Genomic DNA, 25,369 nt, shown 5'->3' with positions numbered 1-25,369 from the left:
GGAGCACCGATTAGAATTAAGAAATCATACACGGAACGAGTTTACCGAAAATAAAGCAAGTTTTCCGGAAAACAAGGGGCATATTTTTGCCGCGCTTAGCACAAACGCCACATGAGCATTCAAATGTCGCCAAATTTCTTCTTTTAAATTCTTATTCTTGAGGAAAGCTACGAATATTTTTCCGTGAAGTTTTCAAACCTTTTACATCAAATTACGATATAAGCCTCTGAAAGATCGGAGGAGAAATATTCGCAAATTTTTCTGAAAATTCGTGATTTGGCGAGGGAAATTTTTTTTTTTTAATGCTTTATTAGATATTTAGAGATACATAGACATATTAAAGATGGTACAAATTAAATACATTATTGATCTTAAGATTAAAAGAACTAATCTAATGAAGCCCCGGAACCGCCTGTGGGCATTACATCGGGGGGTTGAGGGAAATTTTGGCGACGCTTGATGGCTCATATGGCGTTCTTACTTTGCAAGGCAGCCTTGTGTAGAATTTTTTTCTTATTTATTCCGCACGAAAGAAGTTTGCATTACAGTATTTTAATTTAAATATACTGTAGGAGCCTTCTTTATTCTTAACTAGAGAATTCAATTGTTCTTCTAAAATCAATATTTTCTTTTCTCAATTTGAACGACTGTGCTTCCTGTTCCTGCACAAAAAGAGCCAGATCAATGGACTACTTTTGCAATTATTGGGATTTACTATTTCCGGCTCATCCATAAAAGCACCTAACCGTATAAGAAAATTAATAGCACAAATGTTGTTTCTAAATGAACCAGCGGTGGTAGTTCCGTATTGTAAAATGTAGTCTAATTCAGAGAAAGGAACGAAGTGCACCGTTGTCTCCGCCTTGGATCTTTCCTCAAGTCAGAGAGAAGTGGACCAACTGCAAACACTCAAGAAGGCCCTCAAAGGAAGAAACTAACAAATATACTCCTCACATTTACCGAGCAACTTGGTTCTTCCCTCTTGAACTTGATTCTTTTACGTAAAAGAACCATGCACAATGACTCTAAATGTGGATTTGATGATTTTTAGCAGCATATTCTTGTGCAAAAATCGCTTGCGAGTTCTTTATCCAAAGCAGCTATTTTGCACCCTTATTATTTTAATGCAATCCACCCAGAATTTGCAATGCAATTATTTCCATAGGTCTTACTTCAAGAACAAATCGGAAATCTAAGTCCTGAATTGCCTACTGAAGTGTTGTTATGACTTCTAGACATGTTGATAAATTTACGTGTGGGGGTCAAGACCAAAGCTCCGGAAATATTGTAATCATGTGATGAGAAAGAGGAGGCCGGAAAGTGGGATGGGACAGAAAAACTAATGGCATCGAAATGATGAGTATTTTACGATGCATTATTTCCGAGCGGATAAGATGCACTTTGGAACATAGATTCATTGGGCACATGTGCCGACAAGGCAGACTCAAGTGACTGCGGTTACTAATGACATCGCCATGAAAAGTGCATCCAACGATTCTCGACCCTGTTCTTATGAGGTTTGAAGACAGATGATTGTTCACTTTTAAGGTCAGATTTTTGTTATTACACGCTCATGGTTAGACAAAGCCCTCGAAAAAGTGTCAAACTAATTGTCTTGATCATTATTCTGGCTATAAATTTATTTCCATCCCGGAGTTCCATGCTGCATCTTCCTCATACCTGAGGTATAAATGTGGTTTTAAAAAAACTCGTAAAAGCTCATTGAAGCCATACACTCACAATCCACACTGCACGCTGAAAGTTACATGGCGTGTTTGAGTGCCAGATGAAAACTTTTCTCGTGACACTACGATGAAACTTGATGGAAAAGGGACCTAAGACATTGAATTCTCCGGGTGGACCAGCTATTTCATTCGGGCCGAAAAATTTTAATTGCATTAACCGAAAGTCGGAGGAAAGTTACTTCGTGACTGATGGAGCATTGCATTTTTCTGTTTCTGTGACTGAAATAAAGCTCATTTGCATTTAAATGAAATTCTTTCATTCAAGCAATTTTTGTCTCGAAAAAATGTCTTTAAATGAAAGAGAATAGGGAATTTTGCGCGCCATTTTTTTATTGATTCATCTGAGAGTGCTTAAAAAGCTGACCTCATAGTATTTTTTTAAATTTTTTTTTGGTTTGGAAAACAGTATAAACATGGATTAAAAAGTGATGATTTGCACCTAGTGATGTCATCTGGTAGCAGTTCTCGTTTAAAGACATATGCACTCATCATAGTTTAGGAGATTTGAGAACTTTGTCATATTTCCTCGAATAATTGTTCAAATTAGAAACCAAGGATATCTTATTCATAGTGCGCTCAGTACAGTTTCCCCTTAAACACGAAATTCATTAAATTTCAGACACCTCCAAATTCTCCAATTTATTTTATTGAAAATAAGTTTCATAAACAATTTCCAATCACCTCTATGACTACGCACTTCAAAGGTTTTAGTGTAGTGGAAGCTTTAGTATACCCCATCATTGTGTCACGTGACAACAGAGTGGACACGAAACTGAATCCGTTGTCAAAAGGCACTTAAACTGGCTGGATTCTTTAACATACTTATACAGTGTTATTTCTCTGGAAAGGGATTCCGTAGTTGTTTCGACACTGTTCTTCAAGTATCGATACCGAAGTGCAGTCCGGCACGCGAACCAACCTTGAGCTACGTCTCGCGTCTTCGCTCTTGCACTCAGCTTTAGCGTTCTTTGACACTTTCGCACGATGTCGCCAAATCACCTTCCAGACATTACCACACTGGAAAAAAACTCCGGCGGTGGGAGCCGTAATTGAATTAGTGAGAACGCAAACAAACCAACTCGGTAACCGGAAAATGCTCTTTTTTCATTAAAGACAGTCAATTTTTTAAAAGATCGTTGAAGTTAGCGCATTTGTTCCAACTTGCATCTATAAAGTATCCTTAAGAACTTGTCTTTCGGCACTAAAAATATTTTTCTTAGACTAACATCTTCACCTTCTGTGCAGTTTTGTGCCTGTCTCGAGTGTTTTCATTTTTTCGAGTTGGTGTGTTTTCGTTCTCACTGATTCAATTACGGGCTATAGAAATACCGCCCGCTCCGAGCTCAAAGGCTGAAAATTCCGGGTGCTGGAGGCGTAGCTTCGATTGCTCCGGGTTCAGAGGCCGGCTCCAACAGCCGGAACTTTCGGCCTCTAAGCCCGGAACGGATGGTATGTCTATATTACCCGTAATTACGGCTCCCACGGCCGGAGTTTTTTTCAGTGCACAAAACCGTCAACATTCTGCCGAAGCAATAAAAAAACAATTTAAAAAGCGGGTAACAAGGCTAAAATTTTACATACATTCTGCCGATACATACATACACGATGCCATGCATTCAATAATTCTGCCGAAGTATTCCTAAGCTTTTTGACAGATTTCACCAGAATCATCCAAAATGCTCTCACTCTCCTTAATTTTCTCATAAGATTTATTTCTATATGGAGAGACTTTGTGAGCAGTATTATGCCTAAAAATTTTCCGTCAATTTTCCTTCCTTGAGTACACTTACAATGAACTTTCTAATGATCCTCATTTTTTCACCAAAAATCCAAGCAAAAACAATTAACTTCGAAATTTCCAATTTTCTTTATTTCGTGCGGTTTCTATGATTTTTTTACGGATTAGCGACCGATTTGGTGTCTACTCAGCTAACCATTTTTTCACAAATAACTTCCCCGAATTCTAAGCTCATCATCGAGATTTCGTGCCTAAAGTAGGCGACCGCGCATAAATATACAAGATACTTGTTATTCTGATTCAGTTACAGTGGATTTTAAATATTATACTGTGGCCAATTCATTTGTAGCTTCATTCATACTGAATCACAGAAAACTTCTTATCTTTCCATGAAATCCTTCGATCAATCATTTGGGAGAGTAGTTGGTGATTTCTGAGATTCGGGTATAGAGGCGGCCAATGAAGCTCATTTGGCAATTATGGCGCCTCAGAAATCCACGAGTGCCTTCAGTCTGGACTGTTAAGGTGCAAGTTTAAATAAACTGAAGAGCTTGCTCCGTTTCATAACCTCAGGCGACACTCATGAGGACCTTGACATCACTTCCCAATATCATCTTTTCATGAGCAAACGTAAACTCTGAGAGCAGACGCCGAAAATCAGTGTCATTAAACTGCGGAGCTGTGAACTTCTGCGAATCATTGAGGTCAAAGACTTTGTGATTTGTTGGACCAGGCTTTAAGTGCTCCCCAACTATCTCGCGATGCCAGGATGTGTGTTCACAGTTAAGCGTGTGGCATGTAGTCTTAATGGACCAAATTTAGCAAAAAGGAACCAAGTTACATTTTTACAAAAAAGGGTTGCAAGTTTTAATGAAGCTAACATATACATTTTAATTTCTTTTAAACTTGACTTCCAAATTTATACTATCCTCCCAAAATATAAAAATTTACCGAAAGTTTCTAGTATTCCAAACTTGGACTTAACATTTATTTTTTGCATCTAGTCTTATAGGAAAAGAAACCTGTAATGCACGCTACTTAATATCACTTGGTCACTTTCTGTTGTATCCAATTAAAGTTTATGATACATTCTGGGAATAGAGACATCACGAAATTTTGAAAATCGAGTTTTCAGTAAATCACAAATTGACCAGTGATGTCGTTTCAGCAATCACTTTTCACGGATTCTTAAATGCCGGGAAAATGACGTTGATAATGCTGAATTGAAAAGAGGAAAAGGAGCTTAAGGTCACTTTCGTTGCCATTTAAAATAAACAGAATTAAAATTCTATCCATATTTTGCTTTCATCGAAAAATACGCACACTATTTCCGAAATTGAGGTCAATAATGACAACTTTTAAGGCATGTGAGCAGTCTGCCTTTATAGGCAAGAAAAAACACGTTTCAATTAAAAAATAAACCATCTTTGTTACAAAGGAAAAATTTTCGAGTCGAAGACTTCTCTGTATTAGATAAACTTTCTTTAAAACGAAATACATCATTTGGATTGAAAGAGAGAAATCTTCTCCTTCTACGAACCACTAGGGCATACTGGGCATGACTTTGTTTGTCAGGCCATGTACCACCGAGCACATTAAATTATAAAAAGAAGAAAATTTAAAAAAAAAATTAAATCGTAAATATCATAAAAACATTAAATTGGATTCGCCAAAATGGAAGGCAAATCCTTTGACTCAAAACATTTTTCTCCGAGTAATTTGCTTTCAATCACATTCAAAAATAGTTTGTTTTTATGAATGTAAAACGCGCATGTTTTTAAACATTTTTTTGTTAATGTATGCTTGATTTGAATCGCACTATGCAAAAAGGAACCAAGAGTATTCCAGTGCCGCTGAGATTGAAAAACTTATTTTACCTTGCAAATATATACTGATCATCTAAACAAATTTTATGCTACCTCCCAATAAATTGTAAATTCAAAGACAAAAATCACCTTAGTAAATTTATTTTTTTTTCACGATTTTAGTAATTGTATTGCGAAGAATGTGAGTTACGCAATCCTAGCAAAATTGAACTGCTGTTGGTTTTTTGCAAAATGCAATCCATCTATAAATCATTTTTCATCGTGATCCTCTGAAAACTCTCTAACGCCATTTGAATTTTCTTATGATTACAGGGTATATCGTCCATGCTGTATAACTCGTCAATGTTCATGAACGTTGGACTGAGGACTCTCGTCACGTATCTGGACACACAGCCGTTCCGACAGTTGTCCGTCCACGAGTACCTATGGGGTTACGATGAACCCCTCGTCCAGCTGGCCAGCAACATCTTGCCAAGTTGGATCAACTTCGCCAAATTTGGGCTCTTGGATAGGGTAAGTTAGAAACAGCACCGCCCATATCACTTCAACTACCCTGGAGACTTAAACGCAGGACAGAATGGGTCACACTGGAAAAAAAAAAAAAAAAAAAAACATATTGGATCTAGAGTCCAGAATCTTAAAAACATGGACAAGAAAAAATACTCTTGATTCAATAAGATTTAAGCTTAAATCAATAACCAAGCCTCTTAATTTGAGCGGCTTTTCCTTTTGATTTGAGCTTAAATCTGATTGAATCAGGAGTCCTTTTTCTTGTCAATGTTTTCAAGAGTCTGGACTCTAGATCCAATGTGTTTTTTTTCCCAATGGAGTTGCGCTGGTCTTAGAATCGTGTTTTGATGCTTGATTCTAGTAGATCGCCTAAAAATAATAAGATCTGTCCAAAAAAGCAACTTTTTGCGTTCAATATTACTCAAGATATCGCCCTTTGAAAAAGTCGGTTTATGACGTCATCCGCGGTGGTAGTGACGACCTTGGTTTCTTCCATCTTGCTTTCATTCGAGATTCACGTTGAGTAACCAATGCAAATGTGCGTCACTTTGACAGATGAAAGGAAGGAGGAAGAAACTAAGGGTGTCGATGCCGTGGTGGATGACGTCAAATACCCTTACTTTCCAAGTGCGATATCTTGGTCAATATTCAACGTGGGAAGTTGCTGTTTAGACAGATCGTATTATTCTTAGCTGATCTACAAGAATCAAGCATCGGGTCGTGATAATTGTACAGTAATAAATTAAATGGTAGTGTCAAAGACTGGCTAAGCTCATAGGCATAATTAGTGACTAAAAAAATCGAGCTACAAGCCAAAATAAATAATACATGTCTAGTACTTTGAACTACACGTAGATGAGGAACTACTTACACACGTGCAACAAACTATACTATATTATATTATTTATTTTGGCTTGTCGCTCGGTTTTTTTTAATCAATAATTATGTCTCTAATAAAATACTCTGGGTAACTTAAATTCAGTGTTTGGCTGCCTTTTTTGGCCGTAAAAGTTCCATGACCTAACCTCAAAATTGCCCACATGGCCGCACCCTTCCTATAGAGGTACTCTAAGAAAGGCCTACTTGCCATCGTAAAAAATGTATCTCTTCAGACTCGATGAGAGCTCCTCAGTCATACGGGTACCAATCCGACCCATCGCCGATGAAGCGAGGCCAGGCTCAATGAGGTGTATTAGGTCGAAATTACCTCCCGTTCCCTGGCGATTCGGCGACAAGCGACGAAGAGAATATCCGCTCAAGGAGGAAAATCGTTTAATTTGTCGAGCGACGAGCGAGCGTGGCAAAGACACTGAAGTCCAGCAAGGAACGAGGTGTCATCCGTCGTTCTGCCGTGATAGCGAAGAGAGCAGTATGTGCAAAAATGAAGTTTGGAGAAAACGGGCTCAGAAGCTTCTAACCGGAAAATTTTATGGAAAGAAACCTCCGTTCTTTCTCATATTATAACTAATCGTCCGAAAGACTCCTAGAAATCGTTTGGATAGATTAAAAATTGACAGATTTTATTTCAATTACAGTCACGGCAATGTTAGCGCCTGCAAGATTACGCGAATACCTCACGCATTGCGCGTACTCCACGGTGCGCGCTGTTAGTGCCTGCAAGACTGCATCGATACTTCACGCATTGCACGTACGCCACTGCGCTGCTGAGATAGCGAAGAGAGCAGTACGTGCAAAAATAAAGTTTTGAGAAAACTGGCTCAGAAACGTCTGAGAAGGAGATTTTTATTGAAAAAAGCCTCCGTTCTTCGTCAAATTGCCACTAATCGTCCGGAAGACTCCTAGAAATCGTTTGGATGATTAAAAATCGACCGATTTCATTTCAGTTGCATATGAAGGGTATTTTCCATTTTCATGCTAGGCAAGACAGCCGTAAATGCTATCTTCTGCATGCTTTTGTGGTTGCGTTTTGGACACACAACAAACACATTTTCAGGTTAGAAATTGGCAGGAGAGGACGGCACTTTACTTGAAAGCACTGTTTCCATCTGCTCTTTAGAAGAATATTGTCACTTACTGCTGTCTTGCCTGAAACTACGTCATTTTTTGCGCACTTGTACCTCTCTCATATCGACGGTGTAAGTCGGCAATCACATAACTCGGTTTGCGACGTCGCAGACTTCCTGTCATGTTTTATTTTTCAAACGGAAAACTACTCAACAGCAATTCTTTAAAACTGCCGTGATTTTTCTTCGCTGCGCGAAGAAAATTCTGCATAACTTCAAGGAATGATGTCAATTTGTTCTCCTTAAAAATAATAAAAAAAAAAAAGAGGCGGAGATTTTCAGACACCGCAAACGAGTTACACTGGAAAAAAAAACACATTGGATCTAGAGTCCAGACTCTTAAAAACATCGACAAGAAAAAATACTCTTGATTCAATCAGATTTGCTTAGATCAAGAACCAAGCCTCTTAATATGAGTGGAATTCCTTTTGATTTAAGCAAAAATCCGATTGAATCAAGAGTATTTTTTCTTGTCGATGTTTTTAAGAGTCTGGACTCTACATCCAATGTTTTTTTTTCCAGTGTATGTGAATGCCGACTTACACCGTCGATATGCCTCACTACATGGAAATGGGATGAATTTTGATGTTTTAGCTATTACAGTGATTTTATCAAAAAGAGATTTGACTAATTTTGAAGGAAAGTCGATTTCGAAACTTTGACACTTAGTGCTCTCTTGGCTATCACGGCAGCGCTCTGGGAGGAAAATCGTTTAATTTGTCGTACGACGACCGTGGCAAAGACACTGAAACCCAGCAAGGAACGAGAGGTCATCCGTCGCTATCCCACCGCAAGTAATGAGTGCAAGCTAGCCATTAGCGGGTCCCCGCAAATTCATCGTCCGGCCTTCCGATGCTCGGCTAATTAATTTTTCCTAGTCGCCATTTTCTCCCCGACCACGATGTGTAGGGCTACGCGGTTTGCAGGATATTCCGAGCTTGACCTATCTATTCCGGAAGAAAATTTGTGATGGGAATGATGCACTTGCACACACGGAAGCGAACGTGCATCATGGAAAAAGTTGCGGTCACAGGGAGTAAACTTTTGATCATCAAAGTTTTCGGTCAACACTGAAAATAAGTTCGGTTCGAGTACATAACAGTATACTGGAAAAAAAACATACATTGGATCTAGAGTCCAGACTCTAAAAAACATCGACAAGAAAAAATACTCTTGATTCAATCGGATTTTTGCTTGAATCAAGAACCAAGCCTCTTAATTTGAGCGGATTTCCTTTTGATTTAAGCTTAGATCTGATTGAATCAAGAGTATTTTTTCTCGTCAATGTTTTTAAGAGTTTGGACTCTAGATCCAATGTGTTTTTTTTCCATTGCACTAAATATAAGTTTGGTTCGAGTAACAGTACTGCAAAATCAATAACTTAAAATGGGAATAAGGGGCCGTTCAAGCATTTCGTAACGCATTTAGGAGGGGGGGGGGTTAGCGAGCGTTACGGTGCTTTACATATGAACATTCAAGAGTTGCCAAATTTCCCTTTATAAAACATGTATTTTTGACAACATTCATGTTTACTATTTTTTGAAATTTTCAGATATTATAGATTAAAGTGTTTACTAAGTTGTCGGAAAATTTTAGAAAATAATACTTATAATTTTCCCAGTAATTTTGGTTTTTATCGGAGGAAACTTGGCAACGTCTATAGGCTCATACGGCGTTCTTCCTTAGCACGGCAGTGTAGAGGGACTCTAGAGGGCAGGTCCCAGACCTCGGATTCGGTAATCAGAACTCCGCTCACCCGGAGAAAACTACTCAAAAAAAGTGGATACGGCCACCATAAGTGAACGGGACTATTTGACCTTTGAAAATTTTATGAAATATGAGACGGAAATGACACGAATCGTTTTATTGATACGAGCATTTAATTTCACTCTCTGACAGTCTGATATTAAAGCTCGGGTTAAATTTGACAACAGCGGCGTGGCGTGAATTGCGATACATCGATTGTTATGCCATTTACACCTATGGTAAATAATCGATTATTAAGGTGTTCGCTGCGAACACCCTGTTTATCGATCCTTTTCCATACATATAAATATGGCTTAACAATCGGTATATCGCAAAGCACGCCACGCCACTGTTCGACAATCACGAGCGCACCGAGTGCACTGCCACGAGTATATTTCCACTTATCAGAAATGCGGAACCGACTCAGATCGCGTCGTATCAGGTGATACTTCTAGCTCTTAAAAAAGTTTAAAGGTACTCCGTAAATGAGTGTGTAGTCTAATTTTTTACACTTTTTTTGTGAACGTTTGTCGAGCTGCTCCGCCTGTCACAAGACAACGCGTCACGGTGATTAATGATGAGAATCGGTCGTGAAACAAGACCGGCAGGAAATAGCGAATTCTTTGCCAAACTCGGGAGATTACTAAATTTCACGAAAAAACTCACTCGTTGCCAACACAGTTTTATGACTCGTCCAGGAATCGTCATGACGAAACTGGTTGATTCTGGTTCGTTTCTAGAACCTGAAAATAATTTTGGTACACGGTTAAAAAATAACAATTTCCGTTTATTCTTCCAAAAATCAGAGAGAAAATTATTGGAATTTGTAAAATTACGAAAATTAAGAAATTACCCTCTGACTTCCACCGGCACCGTCCGTTAGACATACATCGGTAAGCAAAACGTTGGGATTTTTTTTTTTTTTTTTTGAAGAAAGGAGAATAATAGTGGTTACTGTAGAATCCTAATTATAAATGAAGTAACCAGTGCTAGAACTATGTCAGACATCTGATTTCGTTTACCAGCCACGTGACAAGTACTATCAGAAATGTTTTACTGGCTACTAGATGTATGAGGTCATCATCAGTAAGGGATCAAGAACCACTTACATGATTTTTTTCGGAGGGGCTGAAAAAAAATTAACCAGAAGAAAATATAATTTCCATATCAAGAAAACGGAGTAGATTTGCTTTTAATGCTAACATGGCATTCGAAGCTCATATTTTCATTACTATAAAAACAAAGTTCTTCAAAAGATCAAGACATTTTATTGCTGGATGTTCCCCATTTGTGTCAATGTTTATTTTCTGATTATCGTTACTGGAATTTGGGGGACAGCAATTACACCCTCTAGTTCAGGATCTAGGATCATGGCAATGTTTTGATGGTTATCAAAACTTCTCATAATAACTGAGAAAGGCAGCTAGTTCTCCATAATATGAAACATAAGAAACAATGGACCACAAAGCACACGGCAAAAAATAAATTGTGACTGGACCCCAATTTTCGGGTAAAAACACACTTTATTGAATGATATAGCCATCCCTTACATATCAGAACTGGCCCTTAACTCACTCAAATTGTGGCTAAAGCGAGAAAATTGTTGTGGCTGAAGTCTGGTTATGATTAATTAGGAATGGTCTGGCCCCCATCATCCATGAATAAAGCCCTAGTCCCTTACCCCGATGGGGTTGGAATTCAATCATCATAGTTAAAGTTTACGTGACAAAATTTTACAATAAACATTTCTAAATTTAAGGATGAATAAGAGATAAATGTCTCACACTACTTGTCATTTCAGACGTCCTGATACGAGACGTTATGAGGAAAAAGTCGAATTTTTTTGAGCTCGCCCACTCGGGAGAGCTCTTTGCGATCGATTTCTTTTAGCATTGGTAGTGTCCGTGGCGACGAATGGATGGTTCTCGTTGCCGTCGGAGGAACGGCCAAAATCCCATTGATTTCAAGGTCTAAAAGTTGAATTTTCGCGGGTTACAGTTTTCCTCCGTCGAACATTTCCGTTCCCTCATTCAACTGAGGATTAATTGTTCCTCGTTTGCTACACTAGAGAGCAGCACTTTCCAGTGGCCGAGCATATCATAGCATGTTGCTATGGTTTTATATCAAATAACCTAATTGTATGTTATCATCCTCTTATTTTTTCAATGCAGTTTTTGTGTGCAGTTGTACTTGCAATTGTTATTATTTCTTAAAATAAAAAACATGGTGACCTCGACGTGATTTAATAATTTGTTCAATTAATTTTAAGTTACTAAGACTAAGATTGAGATTTGCGCATAATTAATGGATAATCCTTAAGATTGCCGTTATTGGTACCATAGAAGGTTAATTAACCTCAAAATAATTGCATGCTTGAGAGCTCGGTTGAGACTCGCATTGGGATCCTTTCAGAGTTTGTTTAAACCTCATATTAAGAATGCTTTAGGATTCGTTTGAGCCCCTCGCATCAAGAATGCTTGGGAATTCGTTTGAGCCTCGCATTTAGAATGCTTGAGAATTCGTTTGAGCCTCGCATTGAGTTTCTTTAGAGTTCGTTTTAACCTTAAAATACAGATGCATGAAGTGCTCTTTCGAGCTCCGTGCTATTTATAGTGCGCGAGGTGCTCCATTGAGCCACCCCATACCTACAAAGGCGTGATGTGCTCCATTGAGCCACTCGCATACAAAGGCTTGAAGTGGTCTCTCGAGCTCCACGCTAAAATTCAAGTGAATTCCTTTTCAGCTCTTAGTGTATACCATAAGTATTGTGTAAGAATTATGGCAGAAACGTTCCTCCAAACCGTGCTAAATTATAGTTTCTTTGAACTCTGTGCCGATAAAAATTCAGAATTTCAGACTGCCAGCTTAACAAAGTATAACCTTAATTCAAGTTGGCGACTTGATTTAAAAAAAAAAATTAAAATTAAATCATATGGTTTCATTACATTGTTGACAAGTTAAGAAAAAGCTTATCAACGATGAAAGCCAAAAACAAAAATGCGATGGCAAAAATAGCCATTGCAACATTTGCCGCAAAATCACATTCATAAAAGATAATTCCATTTCTCTCTCTTTATTTCTCTTTATTTATTGTAATGTGAAAAATTTGTCATATGAAATTACGTCATAACATTTTGCATCGGCATGTAACCTCTGATAATTGGGTAAAGATTCATTTAATACATATACAATTTCAGAAAAAATCATTAATAGTTGTTAATAGTTTCCCAAAGGCGAGCTCTCCAACACAGTAGTGTTGGAACCAGCAGCTTGTTTTTCAATTCAAATCCTTATTTAGGTGCTTCGGCAGTCCTTCCAGATCGAAGGGTAGAACTCGCATCAGTTAAGTTGTTAATCGGTGACTATTGACTGATGTGTACAAAGGATCATTTTTTGTTTGTGCCCACAGTGGCGTTGTCACCCGCAATCAATCAGAGATTTCTATCTAATGACGCACAGTGGATAGAGTCAATCAGAGAGGAGGTCGGCCATGAAATTTTTAAGCAAAACTGCAAATTTTGATGTTTAATTCGTCACAGTTTAAATTGTAAGGGGTGCATCTAGAAGGAAATTCTACGAGGAAATCAATGAAGCCACTTTTGAAAACCCAAAATTTTGTATGAACGGAGTTATGAGCTTTTAAAGTTTCCATATTTTGTCCGAACTCCACCCTTGACTCGATCCTTTGTGCGACGGAGCTTAGTCGCATGCAAACGGGAAGCGAACAACTGCCAACTTTTCAGACGCGGGTTCAATGAAATTTTTTCTAATGAAAAATCTTCTACGATTAATCTTAAGCACAGAAAAACTACTTTTTAGAGTAGAGTCACTTCGATTTTGGATAGGCACCAGCCATTTCCTTGCAGGGCCATACATTTACTCGGGCAGATATGAAACTCACCCAAATTCAAGGTGCTGCCATTAATCTAACCTACAAAATAAAATAAAAACCCAATTTGGGGAAAGGCTGCAAAAAAGCAGAGGATAAATCTAAAAACGCGGAACGTATCGAAAGGTTACAATTTCATTATAACCAGAGAAAAATTCGAAAAATAAATAGAATGTGTCACCGATTCGCTGATATTGTGAGACCAATACTGATCACATGATAAACAGACTCGGCCCAGCGCAGCAAAATAAAAACACGTAAAAACAAAGATTACCAAAGTTTGAAATTTAATCACCAGCTCCCTCTGAGGGGAAAACCGGTGATACAAGGTACAGAGATCATAAACATCAGCGCGGTAATTACAAAGAGTGTCTCCATGTGAGGATTTATCTGAAACAATAGCGGATGTGAAAAATTACCTTTTCGACCGACACACATCCATAAAACTGTTTTGGCATCGAGAAAATTTTGAGAAAATACTTGAGATGTGATCTTTGAGATCTGTACATTATGCCAGAGCCAAACATATTAAATTTTTGTGTGAACAAAACAGTTATTTTAACGTGTTTCGAAAAGGTAATTTTTCACATCCGCTATTGTCACAGATAAGTCCTCATATACGATTCAAGATGATCCTGGTGGTGCCGAAAATCAGTCTTCTCCACTTTCCCGTATTGATGCTGAGAGAGCCTCTTTTTTAACACAAAACTACCTCTTTCATAGACACCTGGACACTGGGAATAAAAAAAAAATGTTGGTGAATCTGGGTGGCAGAAAGTTGTTGACCTTTGACGGTTTTCACCTGCTGCACTGGTTACCGAATTTGCCGTGAAGGAGTCCCGGGGTTAAAACAATTTTTGCATGTAATTTATAAAATTAATTTCAAAAGTCACATTAGAGACTTAAAGGCACGAGTAAGAAAGTAGTCGATGCGACCAGACGTGATTCATCACCTCGTGACAATTTGACCAAGTACGTTTGAATCGGTTTTCCGCAGAGTCTGGGGTCAGAGACCCTATAAATATTGGTGGAGACTTAAATGCAGAGTAAAGAAAGTAGTCGACAGGGCCGGACGGAAGTTTTTGCATTACTTTTTTTTTTGCATTTACACAGTGGAGGAAATTGTTCGCAATTTGAGGGGGAAGTAACACAAGAACACAAATATTTTCATCCGTGTAATTTAACGTGGAACGTAGAGTAGACTCTAATCCAATCTTCGTTAATCTTTTGTCAGAACACCTGTTAAAAATTCCGCACAAATCTAGCGAATTTGAAAGTTCGTATCGCGATACGCAAATCTTCTATCGAGAATAGTGTCACATGAAAATCAGAATCATTCCACTTATGTCAGGATAATTGGACGTGTTTATGGTAAAAGGAACTATGTTACACGCAATTTCTATGCAAATAGTTCCTTTTAGCATAAAAACGTCCAATTAACGGCAAGGCGAGGGGGTTTCCCTGCGTGCGTGTAATGCGGTAGTGTCGCGCGCCGCGCAGTCTGCTCCAATTGTGCAGCCGCGCTCAAGAAAAACAACAAACGTCCGCAAAAGGATCCATGAACTTACGCGCTTTTTACTCAGCTAAGCAGCTTAAGTCACACCTGTTCGCCTCTCATTCCGATTGCAGTTCTCTCACCGATTCAAAAGTAATAACCAGTAGCCAGGCGCGAACGATCGATTTTCGATATTTCCCCATTTGAGGCTACAGTGAAGAATCGATTATTCAAGTACACCCTGTTTATCGATCCTTTTCCATAGGTTTAAATGGCAGATCGATCGATATATCGCAAAACACGGTAATAATCCGCTCACGCCTCATCAGCAAAGCTCGGATTTTTGCGGATGTCGTTTCCGCGTGCGTTTTACAATTAATCCATTACCATGACCATTTCGTTTGGCACCTACTTTGTTTACGGCGCAATTAAACGTCCGCGTTATGTCCACGTTCACGCGGCCAGCTCGCCCTATGGACGTTCGGCTCGATCCGGGCCAAAAGATAAGATCAACGATTTCCCGCATCGGTCGATGGATGTTGATGGCTTCGGTTCAAAAACACGCATCTAGCTGCGTCGTAAAGCTGCGAATAGGAATCTTGTCGTGGCGAGGAAAAAGGAAAGTAGGGAAAACGCCGTGTGACCGTAGGTACAACCCGACGTGTACGTCAGCAACCACGTATCTCGGTTTTCGACTTTGAGGACTTCCTGAGCGGGCCGATTATTGAAATTGGTGGATAAGGGGATAGACAATGAAGACGTGGGGAGTAAAGAGTTATCCTATTGGTCGAAATGCACTGGAAATAAACCACATTGGATGTAGAGTCCAGACTCTTAAAAACATCGACAAAAAAAGTACTCTTGATTCAATCAGAATCTAGCTTAAATCAAGAACCAAGCCTCTTAATTTAAGCGGATTTCGTTTTGATTCATGCAAAAATCCGATTGAATTAAGAATATTTTTTCTTGTCTACGTTTTCAAGAGTCTGGACTCTAGATCCAATGTGTTTTTTTTTTTTTTCCAGTGTGGGTGTAAGGAAGAAAATGATGGATTAAATATCGGGTCTCTCGTGGGTTGCTGTTAGTTAGTATTTAACCTACCTCCTTTGTCCATTGCAACCACCCCCTTCCACCAATAGGATCCCTCCATATCTCTTTTGTCCTCTTTGTCTATTGCTTTGTCTATCAATTTCAATAATTTACCCGCTGTCATGCCTAACCTATACCTAAATCTGGAGAACGAAATTATTAATACACGGAGAAAAAAACCTTGTGCGTGGGACCCGCGAAGTTCAGGTCATATGGATCTCTGAAGTTTTCGGATTGAGCATCTGAACACTTTAGGTCTAGCTGTCGAGGTTCAGATCACACATCTGAAAATTCAGTTCTTACATCTGAAGTTTTTCGGATGTGAAAACCGAAGTACTTCAGATGTAAGAACTGAAGTTTCAGATGTGTGATCAAACCTCAGCAGCTGGACCTAAAGTGTTTAGATGCTCAATCCGAAAACTTCAGAGATCCATATGACCTAAACTTCGGGTCCCACGCACGAGGTTTTTTTCTCCGTGTAGGAATGGATTATGTTATTCACAAGATTTATTTTTTTTGTTTGTTAAAATGCAATATCCATGTTACTGCTGGAGTAGAGATTTGGCACTTCAGTAGTCATTTCATAATGCTAATCTAAGAAACTCAGCCATAAAAAACTTTACTATGCAAGTGCATGCAACCAGACCGTCCAAAAGGATCGCCGCTCGAAGAACCAGCTTTCTCCTCCGCAGTTAAGTGGTGCAGCCCGGTTCACAATAGAAGCTCTAACAAGCCATCCAGAATCTGCCCGCGGGGCTTTCAAAATGCAAGTTCGATCCCACCTTCGAATCGGAAGTGAATGATCAGTCAAGAGCAACCGTCGACCGGAAACCCGCTTTTTGCACTGATCGACGCCTAATCCTAGAGCCCGACAAATAACTAGTCGAGATGTCAGCTCAGATATCACCGAAGGCCGGGGCTAGTCGACGAAAGGGCCCGATGCACGTATTTCGATCAAAACGAACTATCTCCATTATAATCTGAGCCCCGAGACCCATGAGGATAAATGCATAACAGGGCCCATGACACAACGGAAATGGCTCCTTTCGCTTTGAACGCGTCCCGATATTCACGTAATTCAACACATCAAGCGCAGAAAAAATATCTTCGACCTAGTTCAGAGCTCAGCTGCGGTTCGTTCCGAGAAATGGACCAGAAAAAAAGTATGTGAGCAACGCGCTTAATTACCCAGGGGAGTATAATCATGAATTGTTGAGAGGCCATCTGTGTTGTCGGGTGTGAGCAATGCGGTGCGTGAATTCTACAAAATCGTGTTGTTGGAAGTCCGAGATGCTCGCCGAATGGACAACGTGTGATTTTAGGCGCCGGATAATTTGCCTCCGTTGAGATTTCAGGCTCGGAACAATGCACGCAACGGAATTTTAAAACGCAACTTGTTAAAAAGGGATTAGTGTTTTCACAAGGTATGATCAATGACATTGCGTGCCTGCGGGTCGATTATTGAACTTTATAGACAAAGCTTTCCACAAAGAAGACATGAGGAGTATGGAGCAATCCTATTGGTTGAAATGGGTGGTTCTCATAGACTAAATGGGTAAATGATGGACTAACTATCGGGTCCCTCGTGGGTTGCCGTTAGTTAGTCTATTATCTACGTCCTTTGTCCATTGCAACCACCCGCTTCCACCAATAGGATCCCTCCATATCCTTCTTGTCTTCTTTGTCTATTGCTTTGTCTATCAATTTCAATAATCAGCCCGCTGGACCGGACCTGGGCCTATGTAGGACCGTATTCGTAGTCACTCCTTAAGGCTGACTATCTTTTCCGCACGAAGTACATTGGTGGTAATTTTTCCGATTATCTTTGCCGCACAAAACCATTTTCGCACAAATAATTTCTGTAGTATATGGCATCGTCGAGAAAAATATGAGACATATCTGAGAAAAATGAGTGAACAAAGATTGAAAAAATTATTTCTCACTTTACTCAGTCCAACGGGGATCGTCAGGGTCCAGATTTTCAAGCGTGAATTTTCCATTATTTTCATCTTCGTGCTTATACTTCAATTCCCTCTTAATTCTTGCTGTTTTTTCCAAAATTGTTGATCTAATTTGTGCGAAACAGATTTTGTGCGGCAACAATAATCGGAAAAATTACCACAAATGGGCTTCGTGCGGAAAAGATATTCTGCCCTCCTTAATTAGTAGCAGGAAAGGTGTCGGAACTTATTGGAACTTTCCAATAGGTTTCTGTTTTAATGAGCTTTTCCGATACTGTTTGATTTTTATAAATCAGATTTTCGATGATCAGTATAAACTACAGGGAAGGTTTTAATTTTATATTTTTGCATTATGTTCCAGATGTTGGACGAAGGAGCAAATCGAATCAACATGAATTATCCATCACAAGGGCCAACTTCGAATTCCTTCACCATCCAGGATTTCAACGGGAACCCTGGTCTTGGACAATGGGGCCTTGCTAACGCAACTGAAAGGTATGTTGAAATTACATCAACCTCCACCTTTATACTTCATTGGCTTGTTCATGCAAAAACCAAGTCAAATACGTGCTTTACCAACGACAGTTCCCAACAATTGTGATTATAAATCACTCTGTATTATTTGAATTCATAGATTGCCTACCCTTTTGGGGTCTAAGAGCTCCATCACCTAACCTCAAAGATTTCGACATGTCCATACTCTCCCTATATAGGTACCCTAGCCTAAAACTGATGAACATATCAGAGAGCGGCACAGAGATGGCAATACCCTCCCGTATACAGGTACTCGAACAAGAGCAAAGTATCGTTCGAAACTCCGAAGCTGCGAAGTGGCAACTTTTCGATGTGCGAAGTGCATGGTGCGAAAAGTGCACTTCCTAGACCGGAAATGGCGCTCGGGCTGGACTTGTGAATAAACCGCGAGATGGCGCTAATGAGCGCGGCGGGAGTCCACCAGAGGGAGGGGGGGGGGGCGCCTTTGGACCGACCGCAGCCTTCGCTTTCAACCAACTTGTTACACGGTCGAGCGTGTGATTCAATTAAAGGACCACGCGCTTCGCATGCTTCCTCGCCGGAAGTGCTGGAAAATGAACTCGCAGATTAAACGAATGGCAGATTATTAGAGCTCTTCTCGCCTTAATGCGGTCGAAATGGGACTTTAATCATACTTGAGTTGTAGCTACGCTAGTTCAAAACATCGCGTGAAGAAAAATGTTTCCTCGGAGCAAGCCTTACTAAGTATTGGACCGCGTTCAACAGAAAGGAACCAAGCCACATCAGATGTTGCTGAATTTAAGTGGGCAGTTTAATTTTTGACAAGAGAACGCTTGTGCGGACTCCTTTAAAATTTTAAAGAATCTGCCTCATACGCGGAGAAAAAAACTTCGTGCAGGGGACCCGAAGTTGAGATCCAGCTGCCGAAGTTCGGGTCAGACATCTGAAGTACTTAGGTACTTACCGAAGGGTTCGGGTCACACATCTGAAGTATCTGGTACATCCCTAAGTTCTTCAGATGTCTGACCCGAACTTCGGCAGATGGACCTCAAGTTTATGGATGCGTGATCCAAAAAAATCAGAGATCCATATGACCTCAATTTCGGGTCCCACGCACGAAGTTTTTTCTCCGTGTACTATGCAAAAAATTCACTGAAATTTGCACAAAAATCCGCACAACCGTTTTTGGGTAAAAAATGAAATTGTTGAATTTGGCAATAGCTGATGCGGCTTGGTTCCTTCCTATTTAACGCGGTCCAATGGGCTGTTCAGTAGTATTTTAGAACATGATTTAGTTGGTTGGAGCAACGCGATGGTTCCCCCTTTTCGGCAAAACCGTGGTTTTTCATGACTATTGGAGACGTTTATGAACCAAGACTCATGAAAAATAGCCATCTGCCATAATCTTTAGCGCTTAACTCATTCACGGCCTCAAAAGTCTAAAAATCCCGAGTAGCCTGCTAAAATTCCCTTTTAACTTTAGATTTCGATATTTTTTGCGCCATGGATGAATTTAGCAGTAAAAGACACCGTATTTGAATCCATGAAAAAATAATCTGTTATGCAGACGATGCTGTTTTAGTAGCAAGCTCCGAGGATGATCTGCAAAGAATGCTCCATTCCTTCAACCTGGCTGCAGAGGTATTCAACATGAAAGTGTCGGCTAAAAAAACAAAAAGTATGGTCATCAGCAAAAATCCAATACGATGTAAGCTAGTCGTGGACGGTACCGTAGTTGAACAAGTAATGCAGTTTAAGTACTTGGGCGCTTTAATAACGAGTGTGAAGGATTTAGGGACCGAGGTGCGGAGTCAGACAATCAAGGCAACTAGAGTAGCCGGATGCCTAAATGAAATGGTTTGGAGGAATAAGTACATGGCTAAAGAGAGCAAAGTTCGAGTTTATAAAACGGTTGTAAGACCTGTGCTGACTTACGCTGCGGAGACCCGAGCGGACACGAAGCGCACTAAACAACAGTTGCGGACCGTAGAAATGAAAGTCCTGAGGAAAATAGCAGGCTTTACGCTCCGAGATAGGCAGACCAACGAGTCAATTCGCGAAGAGTGCCAAATTCAAGATATTGCCAAATGGACCAAGATGCGCCGGAAAATGTGGTCGGAACATGTTGAGAGGATGGAGGGGGAAAGGCTTGCCAAGATTTGTATGGTAGGACGACCTCATAGCCAAAGGCAACCCGGACGACCGCCCAAGAGATGGGCACAGAGCTGCCTTTCATCCCCGGAGAATTAAGTGATCTCTCTCATCGGCATCATATTACTGTTTTAGAGGCTAGACAAACAGGGTCACGGCCCTAGTCAGAAGGCAGAAGAAGAAGAAGAAGAAAAAATAATGATTCTTCCAAAAGTTTGGGGAAGGTTGCGCCGACCTTCTGATCCATAAAATACGCTCCTGCAATTTTGAGGTTCACCCTGGGACTTCTTAAATTTATGAGACGTAATCATAGGTTCGTCCTCTTTCATTCGGACTCTACAAATCTAATAACCTAATACCCAAATACTAGTTTTTCACTGATAAAATGATGAAAGTTTATTCTAATGAAACTGACTTGTTTCACATGAAATGCTGTACAAGAAACATGTCTTGTCTTGCATTATTAAAATGTATTATCCGCCATGGTCCAATTGAATTATGTTTAATCGGAAGATTACCCTGTTTCAGCTCTACGTGCGGATCACTGCAAGGTTCCACCGAGGGATTATTGTACCCGCAATACCTAACCCCCGACCGAACCTTCAACCTTTACCGGAAAGCTTTCTGCCGGACATTGCCCATCGAATTCTATTCGGAGGGCACCAGTGACCGAGGGGTCAAAGTATACAAGTACAAGTTCGCTAAAGGGGTCTTCGATTCTCCTTCGGTCAACGCCAACAACAAGTGCTACTGTAAGCGAGATTTTGCCCCGTGTCTACCCTCCGGACTCTCGGACTTGTCTCCTTGCTATTACAGTAAGTTTTCTAGGATTTATAATAAACCGCCTTATTGAGAATGCTCAGTGTAAACTGGAATATGTTTGAGAAGTATTGGTATGATAGCCGAGTACCATGTGGATTGCATTTAGCGAAAAGGAACCAGCACGAATACAGTGTTTCCAAAATCATGCAACTTCTCCTTCTCTTTTGAAAATACTTAATAAATGTCCAGTATTACAATTCACAGGATTATTCCATTTTCGATTAACAATATTTTTAGAGGGTGGCTGATTAACAAATAAAAACAACAATGGAGATGTTGCATGTGTGAGGGATTTGCGATTTGACTGTTGATTCTTTTGTAAAAGTTTGCGAGAGACACGATGGTGCCACTGGTTTTCTCTGAAATCGTCTCCCAAGCTCAAAAAAAGCTCTCAAAGTGAGGCCAAAATGGAGGGGATATCCCACCCTACCCTAAGAGTCCACCTCTTCATCAAGACAAACTCTCCATGCAAAGATTGGGAGCAAATACATTAGCAGGGTTGCCGTGTTTTCAGTTTTGGAGTCCACAAATGAAGTGGCAGCCCTGTCGATGTATTTGCTCCCTATCTTTGCATGGAGAGATTGTTTTGATGTAGAGGTGGACTCTCAGGGTAGGGTGGGATATCCCCTCCAATTTGGCCTCACTTTGAGAGCTTTTTTTGAGCTTGGGAGACGATTTCAGAGAAAACCAGTGGCATCATTGTGTTTCTCGCGAACTTTTACATAAGAATCAACAGTCAAATCGCAAATTCCTCACACATGCAACATCTCCATTCAAGGCATGATTAGATTGTTAAACAGAGAAGAACTAACAATAAGCCACATCAGCAATTGCCAATAATTATTGAGCTTTTTGTTTTTTTACAGGAAAACGGCGGTACGGATTTTTTTGAAAAAAGGGAATCGCTCCTACTTGCATAGATAATCCTCTGAAATTTTCAAAAAAATCCACACTGTCGCTCTCTCTTGAAAATGAATCATTCGATGGAATTTCGCAATGACTGATGTTACTTGATTTCTTTCTGTTTAATTCGGTTTAATTACGGGATTATCCTGTCGTGTCACCATAGAAAGCAGTACCTAAATCCAAAACCGACCATTCCAGCGAATGGACCTAGTGGTTTGCAAGCCGGAAAATTTTATTGAATGAGACATTTGTCTTTCGTGAAATTTTGAGTAATATTCCAAAAGACTATTTCTAATTATTCAAAGGTATTTAATCGAAGAATTTCACCTTCGACTTCAAAAGCGGGCTTACACCCTTCTTGTCTGGCAAAATAGCTGAATTCGAGATATTTTGCATGCTTCTTTGGTAACTTTCTCAACTTTAGCATATTTTAGGGGAACTTTCAGCTGTTCTCGAGAATAACGTCAATTCTAGAGCCTTGCAATCACTACTCCCTGACACCTAAGACGATGGAAATTTTTAACATCCTAAATCAGAATCTCGAACCGAGAATAGAACATACTGTTATGCATACTGTCCTGATAAACGAATTAATGTTTTTCACAGATATTCCAGTTGCTGTATCATTCCCGCATTTTTACCAAGCAGATCCCATAACCATGTACAAGCTAAAAGGACTTTACCCGAATAAGAGCCTACACGAATCCAGCATAACTATCCAACCGGTAAATAATTTATCAAACTTTCTATGTTCTTAGCAAAATAGAGCTGCCTTCTCAAACACACATTTTCGAGGTTGGTAAACAGTCTCGTCAATGAATGTAACTTTTTTCCAGTCGTGTCGAGAATATACTTTGCACATTTCGCTCAAATATGTTCAGAATGTCATTTTAAGAGATGAGGTAGCAGCAAGAAGTTTGAAAAACCACAATCAACATAAATAATGTTACCAAAGTCTCACTCTGAATACAGTTTAAATGGTCGCTTGCCGCCTCAACAGAGGTCCATCCACGGCTGTTATAGCACAAAGTAAAAGATTCATCAATGTAGGATTTGTTGCTTCCCACTTTATTGAAGGAGCTCGCGAGTTATTTTGCATTGGCGCAGCTCAAAGAGTGTTAGTGAATGCCACAGGAACCGCATGTGTGCTTTTTTTTTCATTTTGTGTAAGGTGAAAATATTAAAAGGGTGTTTTCATTCCTGTGTTAAATTTGGACTTGAAACCCCGTAAGAACGCAAGTACAAAACCCATAAAGCCCGTTTAATTTGTGGGGCTTCATGCCCATTTTCGTACAAATAATTTGATTCTCCAGTTTACTATCAAAGGAGGTAGAATTATATAGGTCCGTTCCCTTCAGAGTGTCTGAAATTTATCAAATCCAAGAGGGAAATTATTAAAATAGGAAAAATATAATATTTATTTACGACCTCAGTTGAAAATTACGATAATCTTGATGTTTTTCCAGGAATTGGGAGTGCCAATCACCGTTGACACGAAAGTTCAAATCAACTTAGTAATGCACAACACAAAGTATATTCCAAGAGTCAAACTATTCAACAACATGACCATTCCTATCTTCTGGCTTCACCTTGTAAGTATTTCTCATCGATGATTTGCCATTCACGCCTTTTTTTCCATACCAATTATAAATGTCCCAACTCTCCGAGTTTTTTTCGTCACAGATCATTCTAAAGATTCGCAGGGCCGATTTCTATAATGTTCATGGCAAGTTCAGGCAAAACCCATGGATAAGCCCGCATCTTTGTATTTCTGGATTATGATTCATAGATTTTTTTTAAAACTACGCGATGAAATTGTGAATGTTTCCATTCAAACAAAACATTGCACACGTCCATTTTTTTTCGTAGTTATTTTTACAATTTTCATGATATTTGCTGCTATCGATAGGTAATAACCTCCAGATAAATAACCCACTTCTTTGCATTTTTGAATCATGACTCATGTTTTTTTTAAAATTACCCGATGAAATTGTTAATTTTTAAGTCCACACGATTTATACGTACATTTTTGTCATAGTTCTTATTAGATATATTTCGGGTCGATTTTACGATATAAGGGACTCTTGATGGGTTACACCCTCTGGATGAACCTTAGACCGGCCTCTTTAAAATTTGAAACGTGGTCCAGGAAGTGTCATGTAGGAGGCAGGTCCCGTAGCAGCCAGAATCTTCGTCCTCATACCTATGTATCTCAGATCACAATAAATTGCGATCAGACGGAAAAATTATAATACTGCATTGGAGTGTTATGCATGTTGCCTAGTTACCGTTTGACGGAATACGTCGTATTGACCTTCATACCGAAAAAATTGAAATGAGTTGCAATATTGCATTGCATTAATATTTGCATAAATTTTCGGTGAAACTACCAAATCACGTATCTCGGTTTGGACGTTGTAGACTTCCTGTCATACTTCATTTTTCAAATGAAAAACTATTCAACGTCAATGACTCTTGAAAACTTACGAGATTTTTCTTTCTTGTACGAATGAAACTGTGAAAACCATAAAGAATAATATTGATTCGATCTCCCGCAACAAAATGAAATGGAAGTAAATACTCGATTATAGATATTTCCTCATTTGTAGCTATGGTAAAGAATAGATTATTAAGGTGTTCGCTGCGAAAACCCTGTTTATCGATCCTTCTCCATAGGTTTAAAAGGCAGATCAATCGATATATCGCAAAGCACGCCACGCCACTGGTGGTCTAGTTGTTTCACCGACGATTTTTCTTTACCACGAAACTCAATATCGTCACCTTTCGGCCAAAGAATCACGAACACCACAAAATTTTCGCCGCCATTTATTTTTGTTATAGAGGAATTGTTGGTCGAATCTATTTGAAACCTTCACGGAATTTCATCGGCAGCACAAAACAATATTCAGTGAAATTTTCGGACAACCTCGTCGGACAATTTCTCGGTAAAAAAATAGAATGGCGGCAAAAAT

At 39.5% G+C, this 25,369-nt stretch overlaps 1 protein-coding gene across 1 annotated transcript in view; it reads left to right on the top strand.

Annotated features, from left to right (window-relative positions):
- The window catches only part of LOC109042304 (scavenger receptor class B member 1), a gene marked incomplete at its 5' end in the record, with an annotated part of 48,155 nt that overhangs the window by 18,722 nt on the left and 4,064 nt on the right, over positions 1-25,369 (top strand). The window contains 5 exon segments of the mRNA XM_072305663.1: positions 5,622-5,822; positions 18,385-18,518; positions 21,198-21,484; positions 23,004-23,122; positions 23,864-23,989. Coding sequence (XP_072161764.1) covers positions 5,622-5,822; positions 18,385-18,518; positions 21,198-21,484; positions 23,004-23,122; positions 23,864-23,989 — 867 coding nt within the window.

This window comes from Bemisia tabaci, unplaced genomic scaffold (genome assembly GCF_918797505.1).
Source record: "Bemisia tabaci unplaced genomic scaffold, PGI_BMITA_v3".
Classification (NCBI taxonomy): Eukaryota; Metazoa; Arthropoda; class Insecta; order Hemiptera; family Aleyrodidae; genus Bemisia; species Bemisia tabaci.
This window is presented reverse-complemented; position numbering and strand designations above follow the sequence as displayed.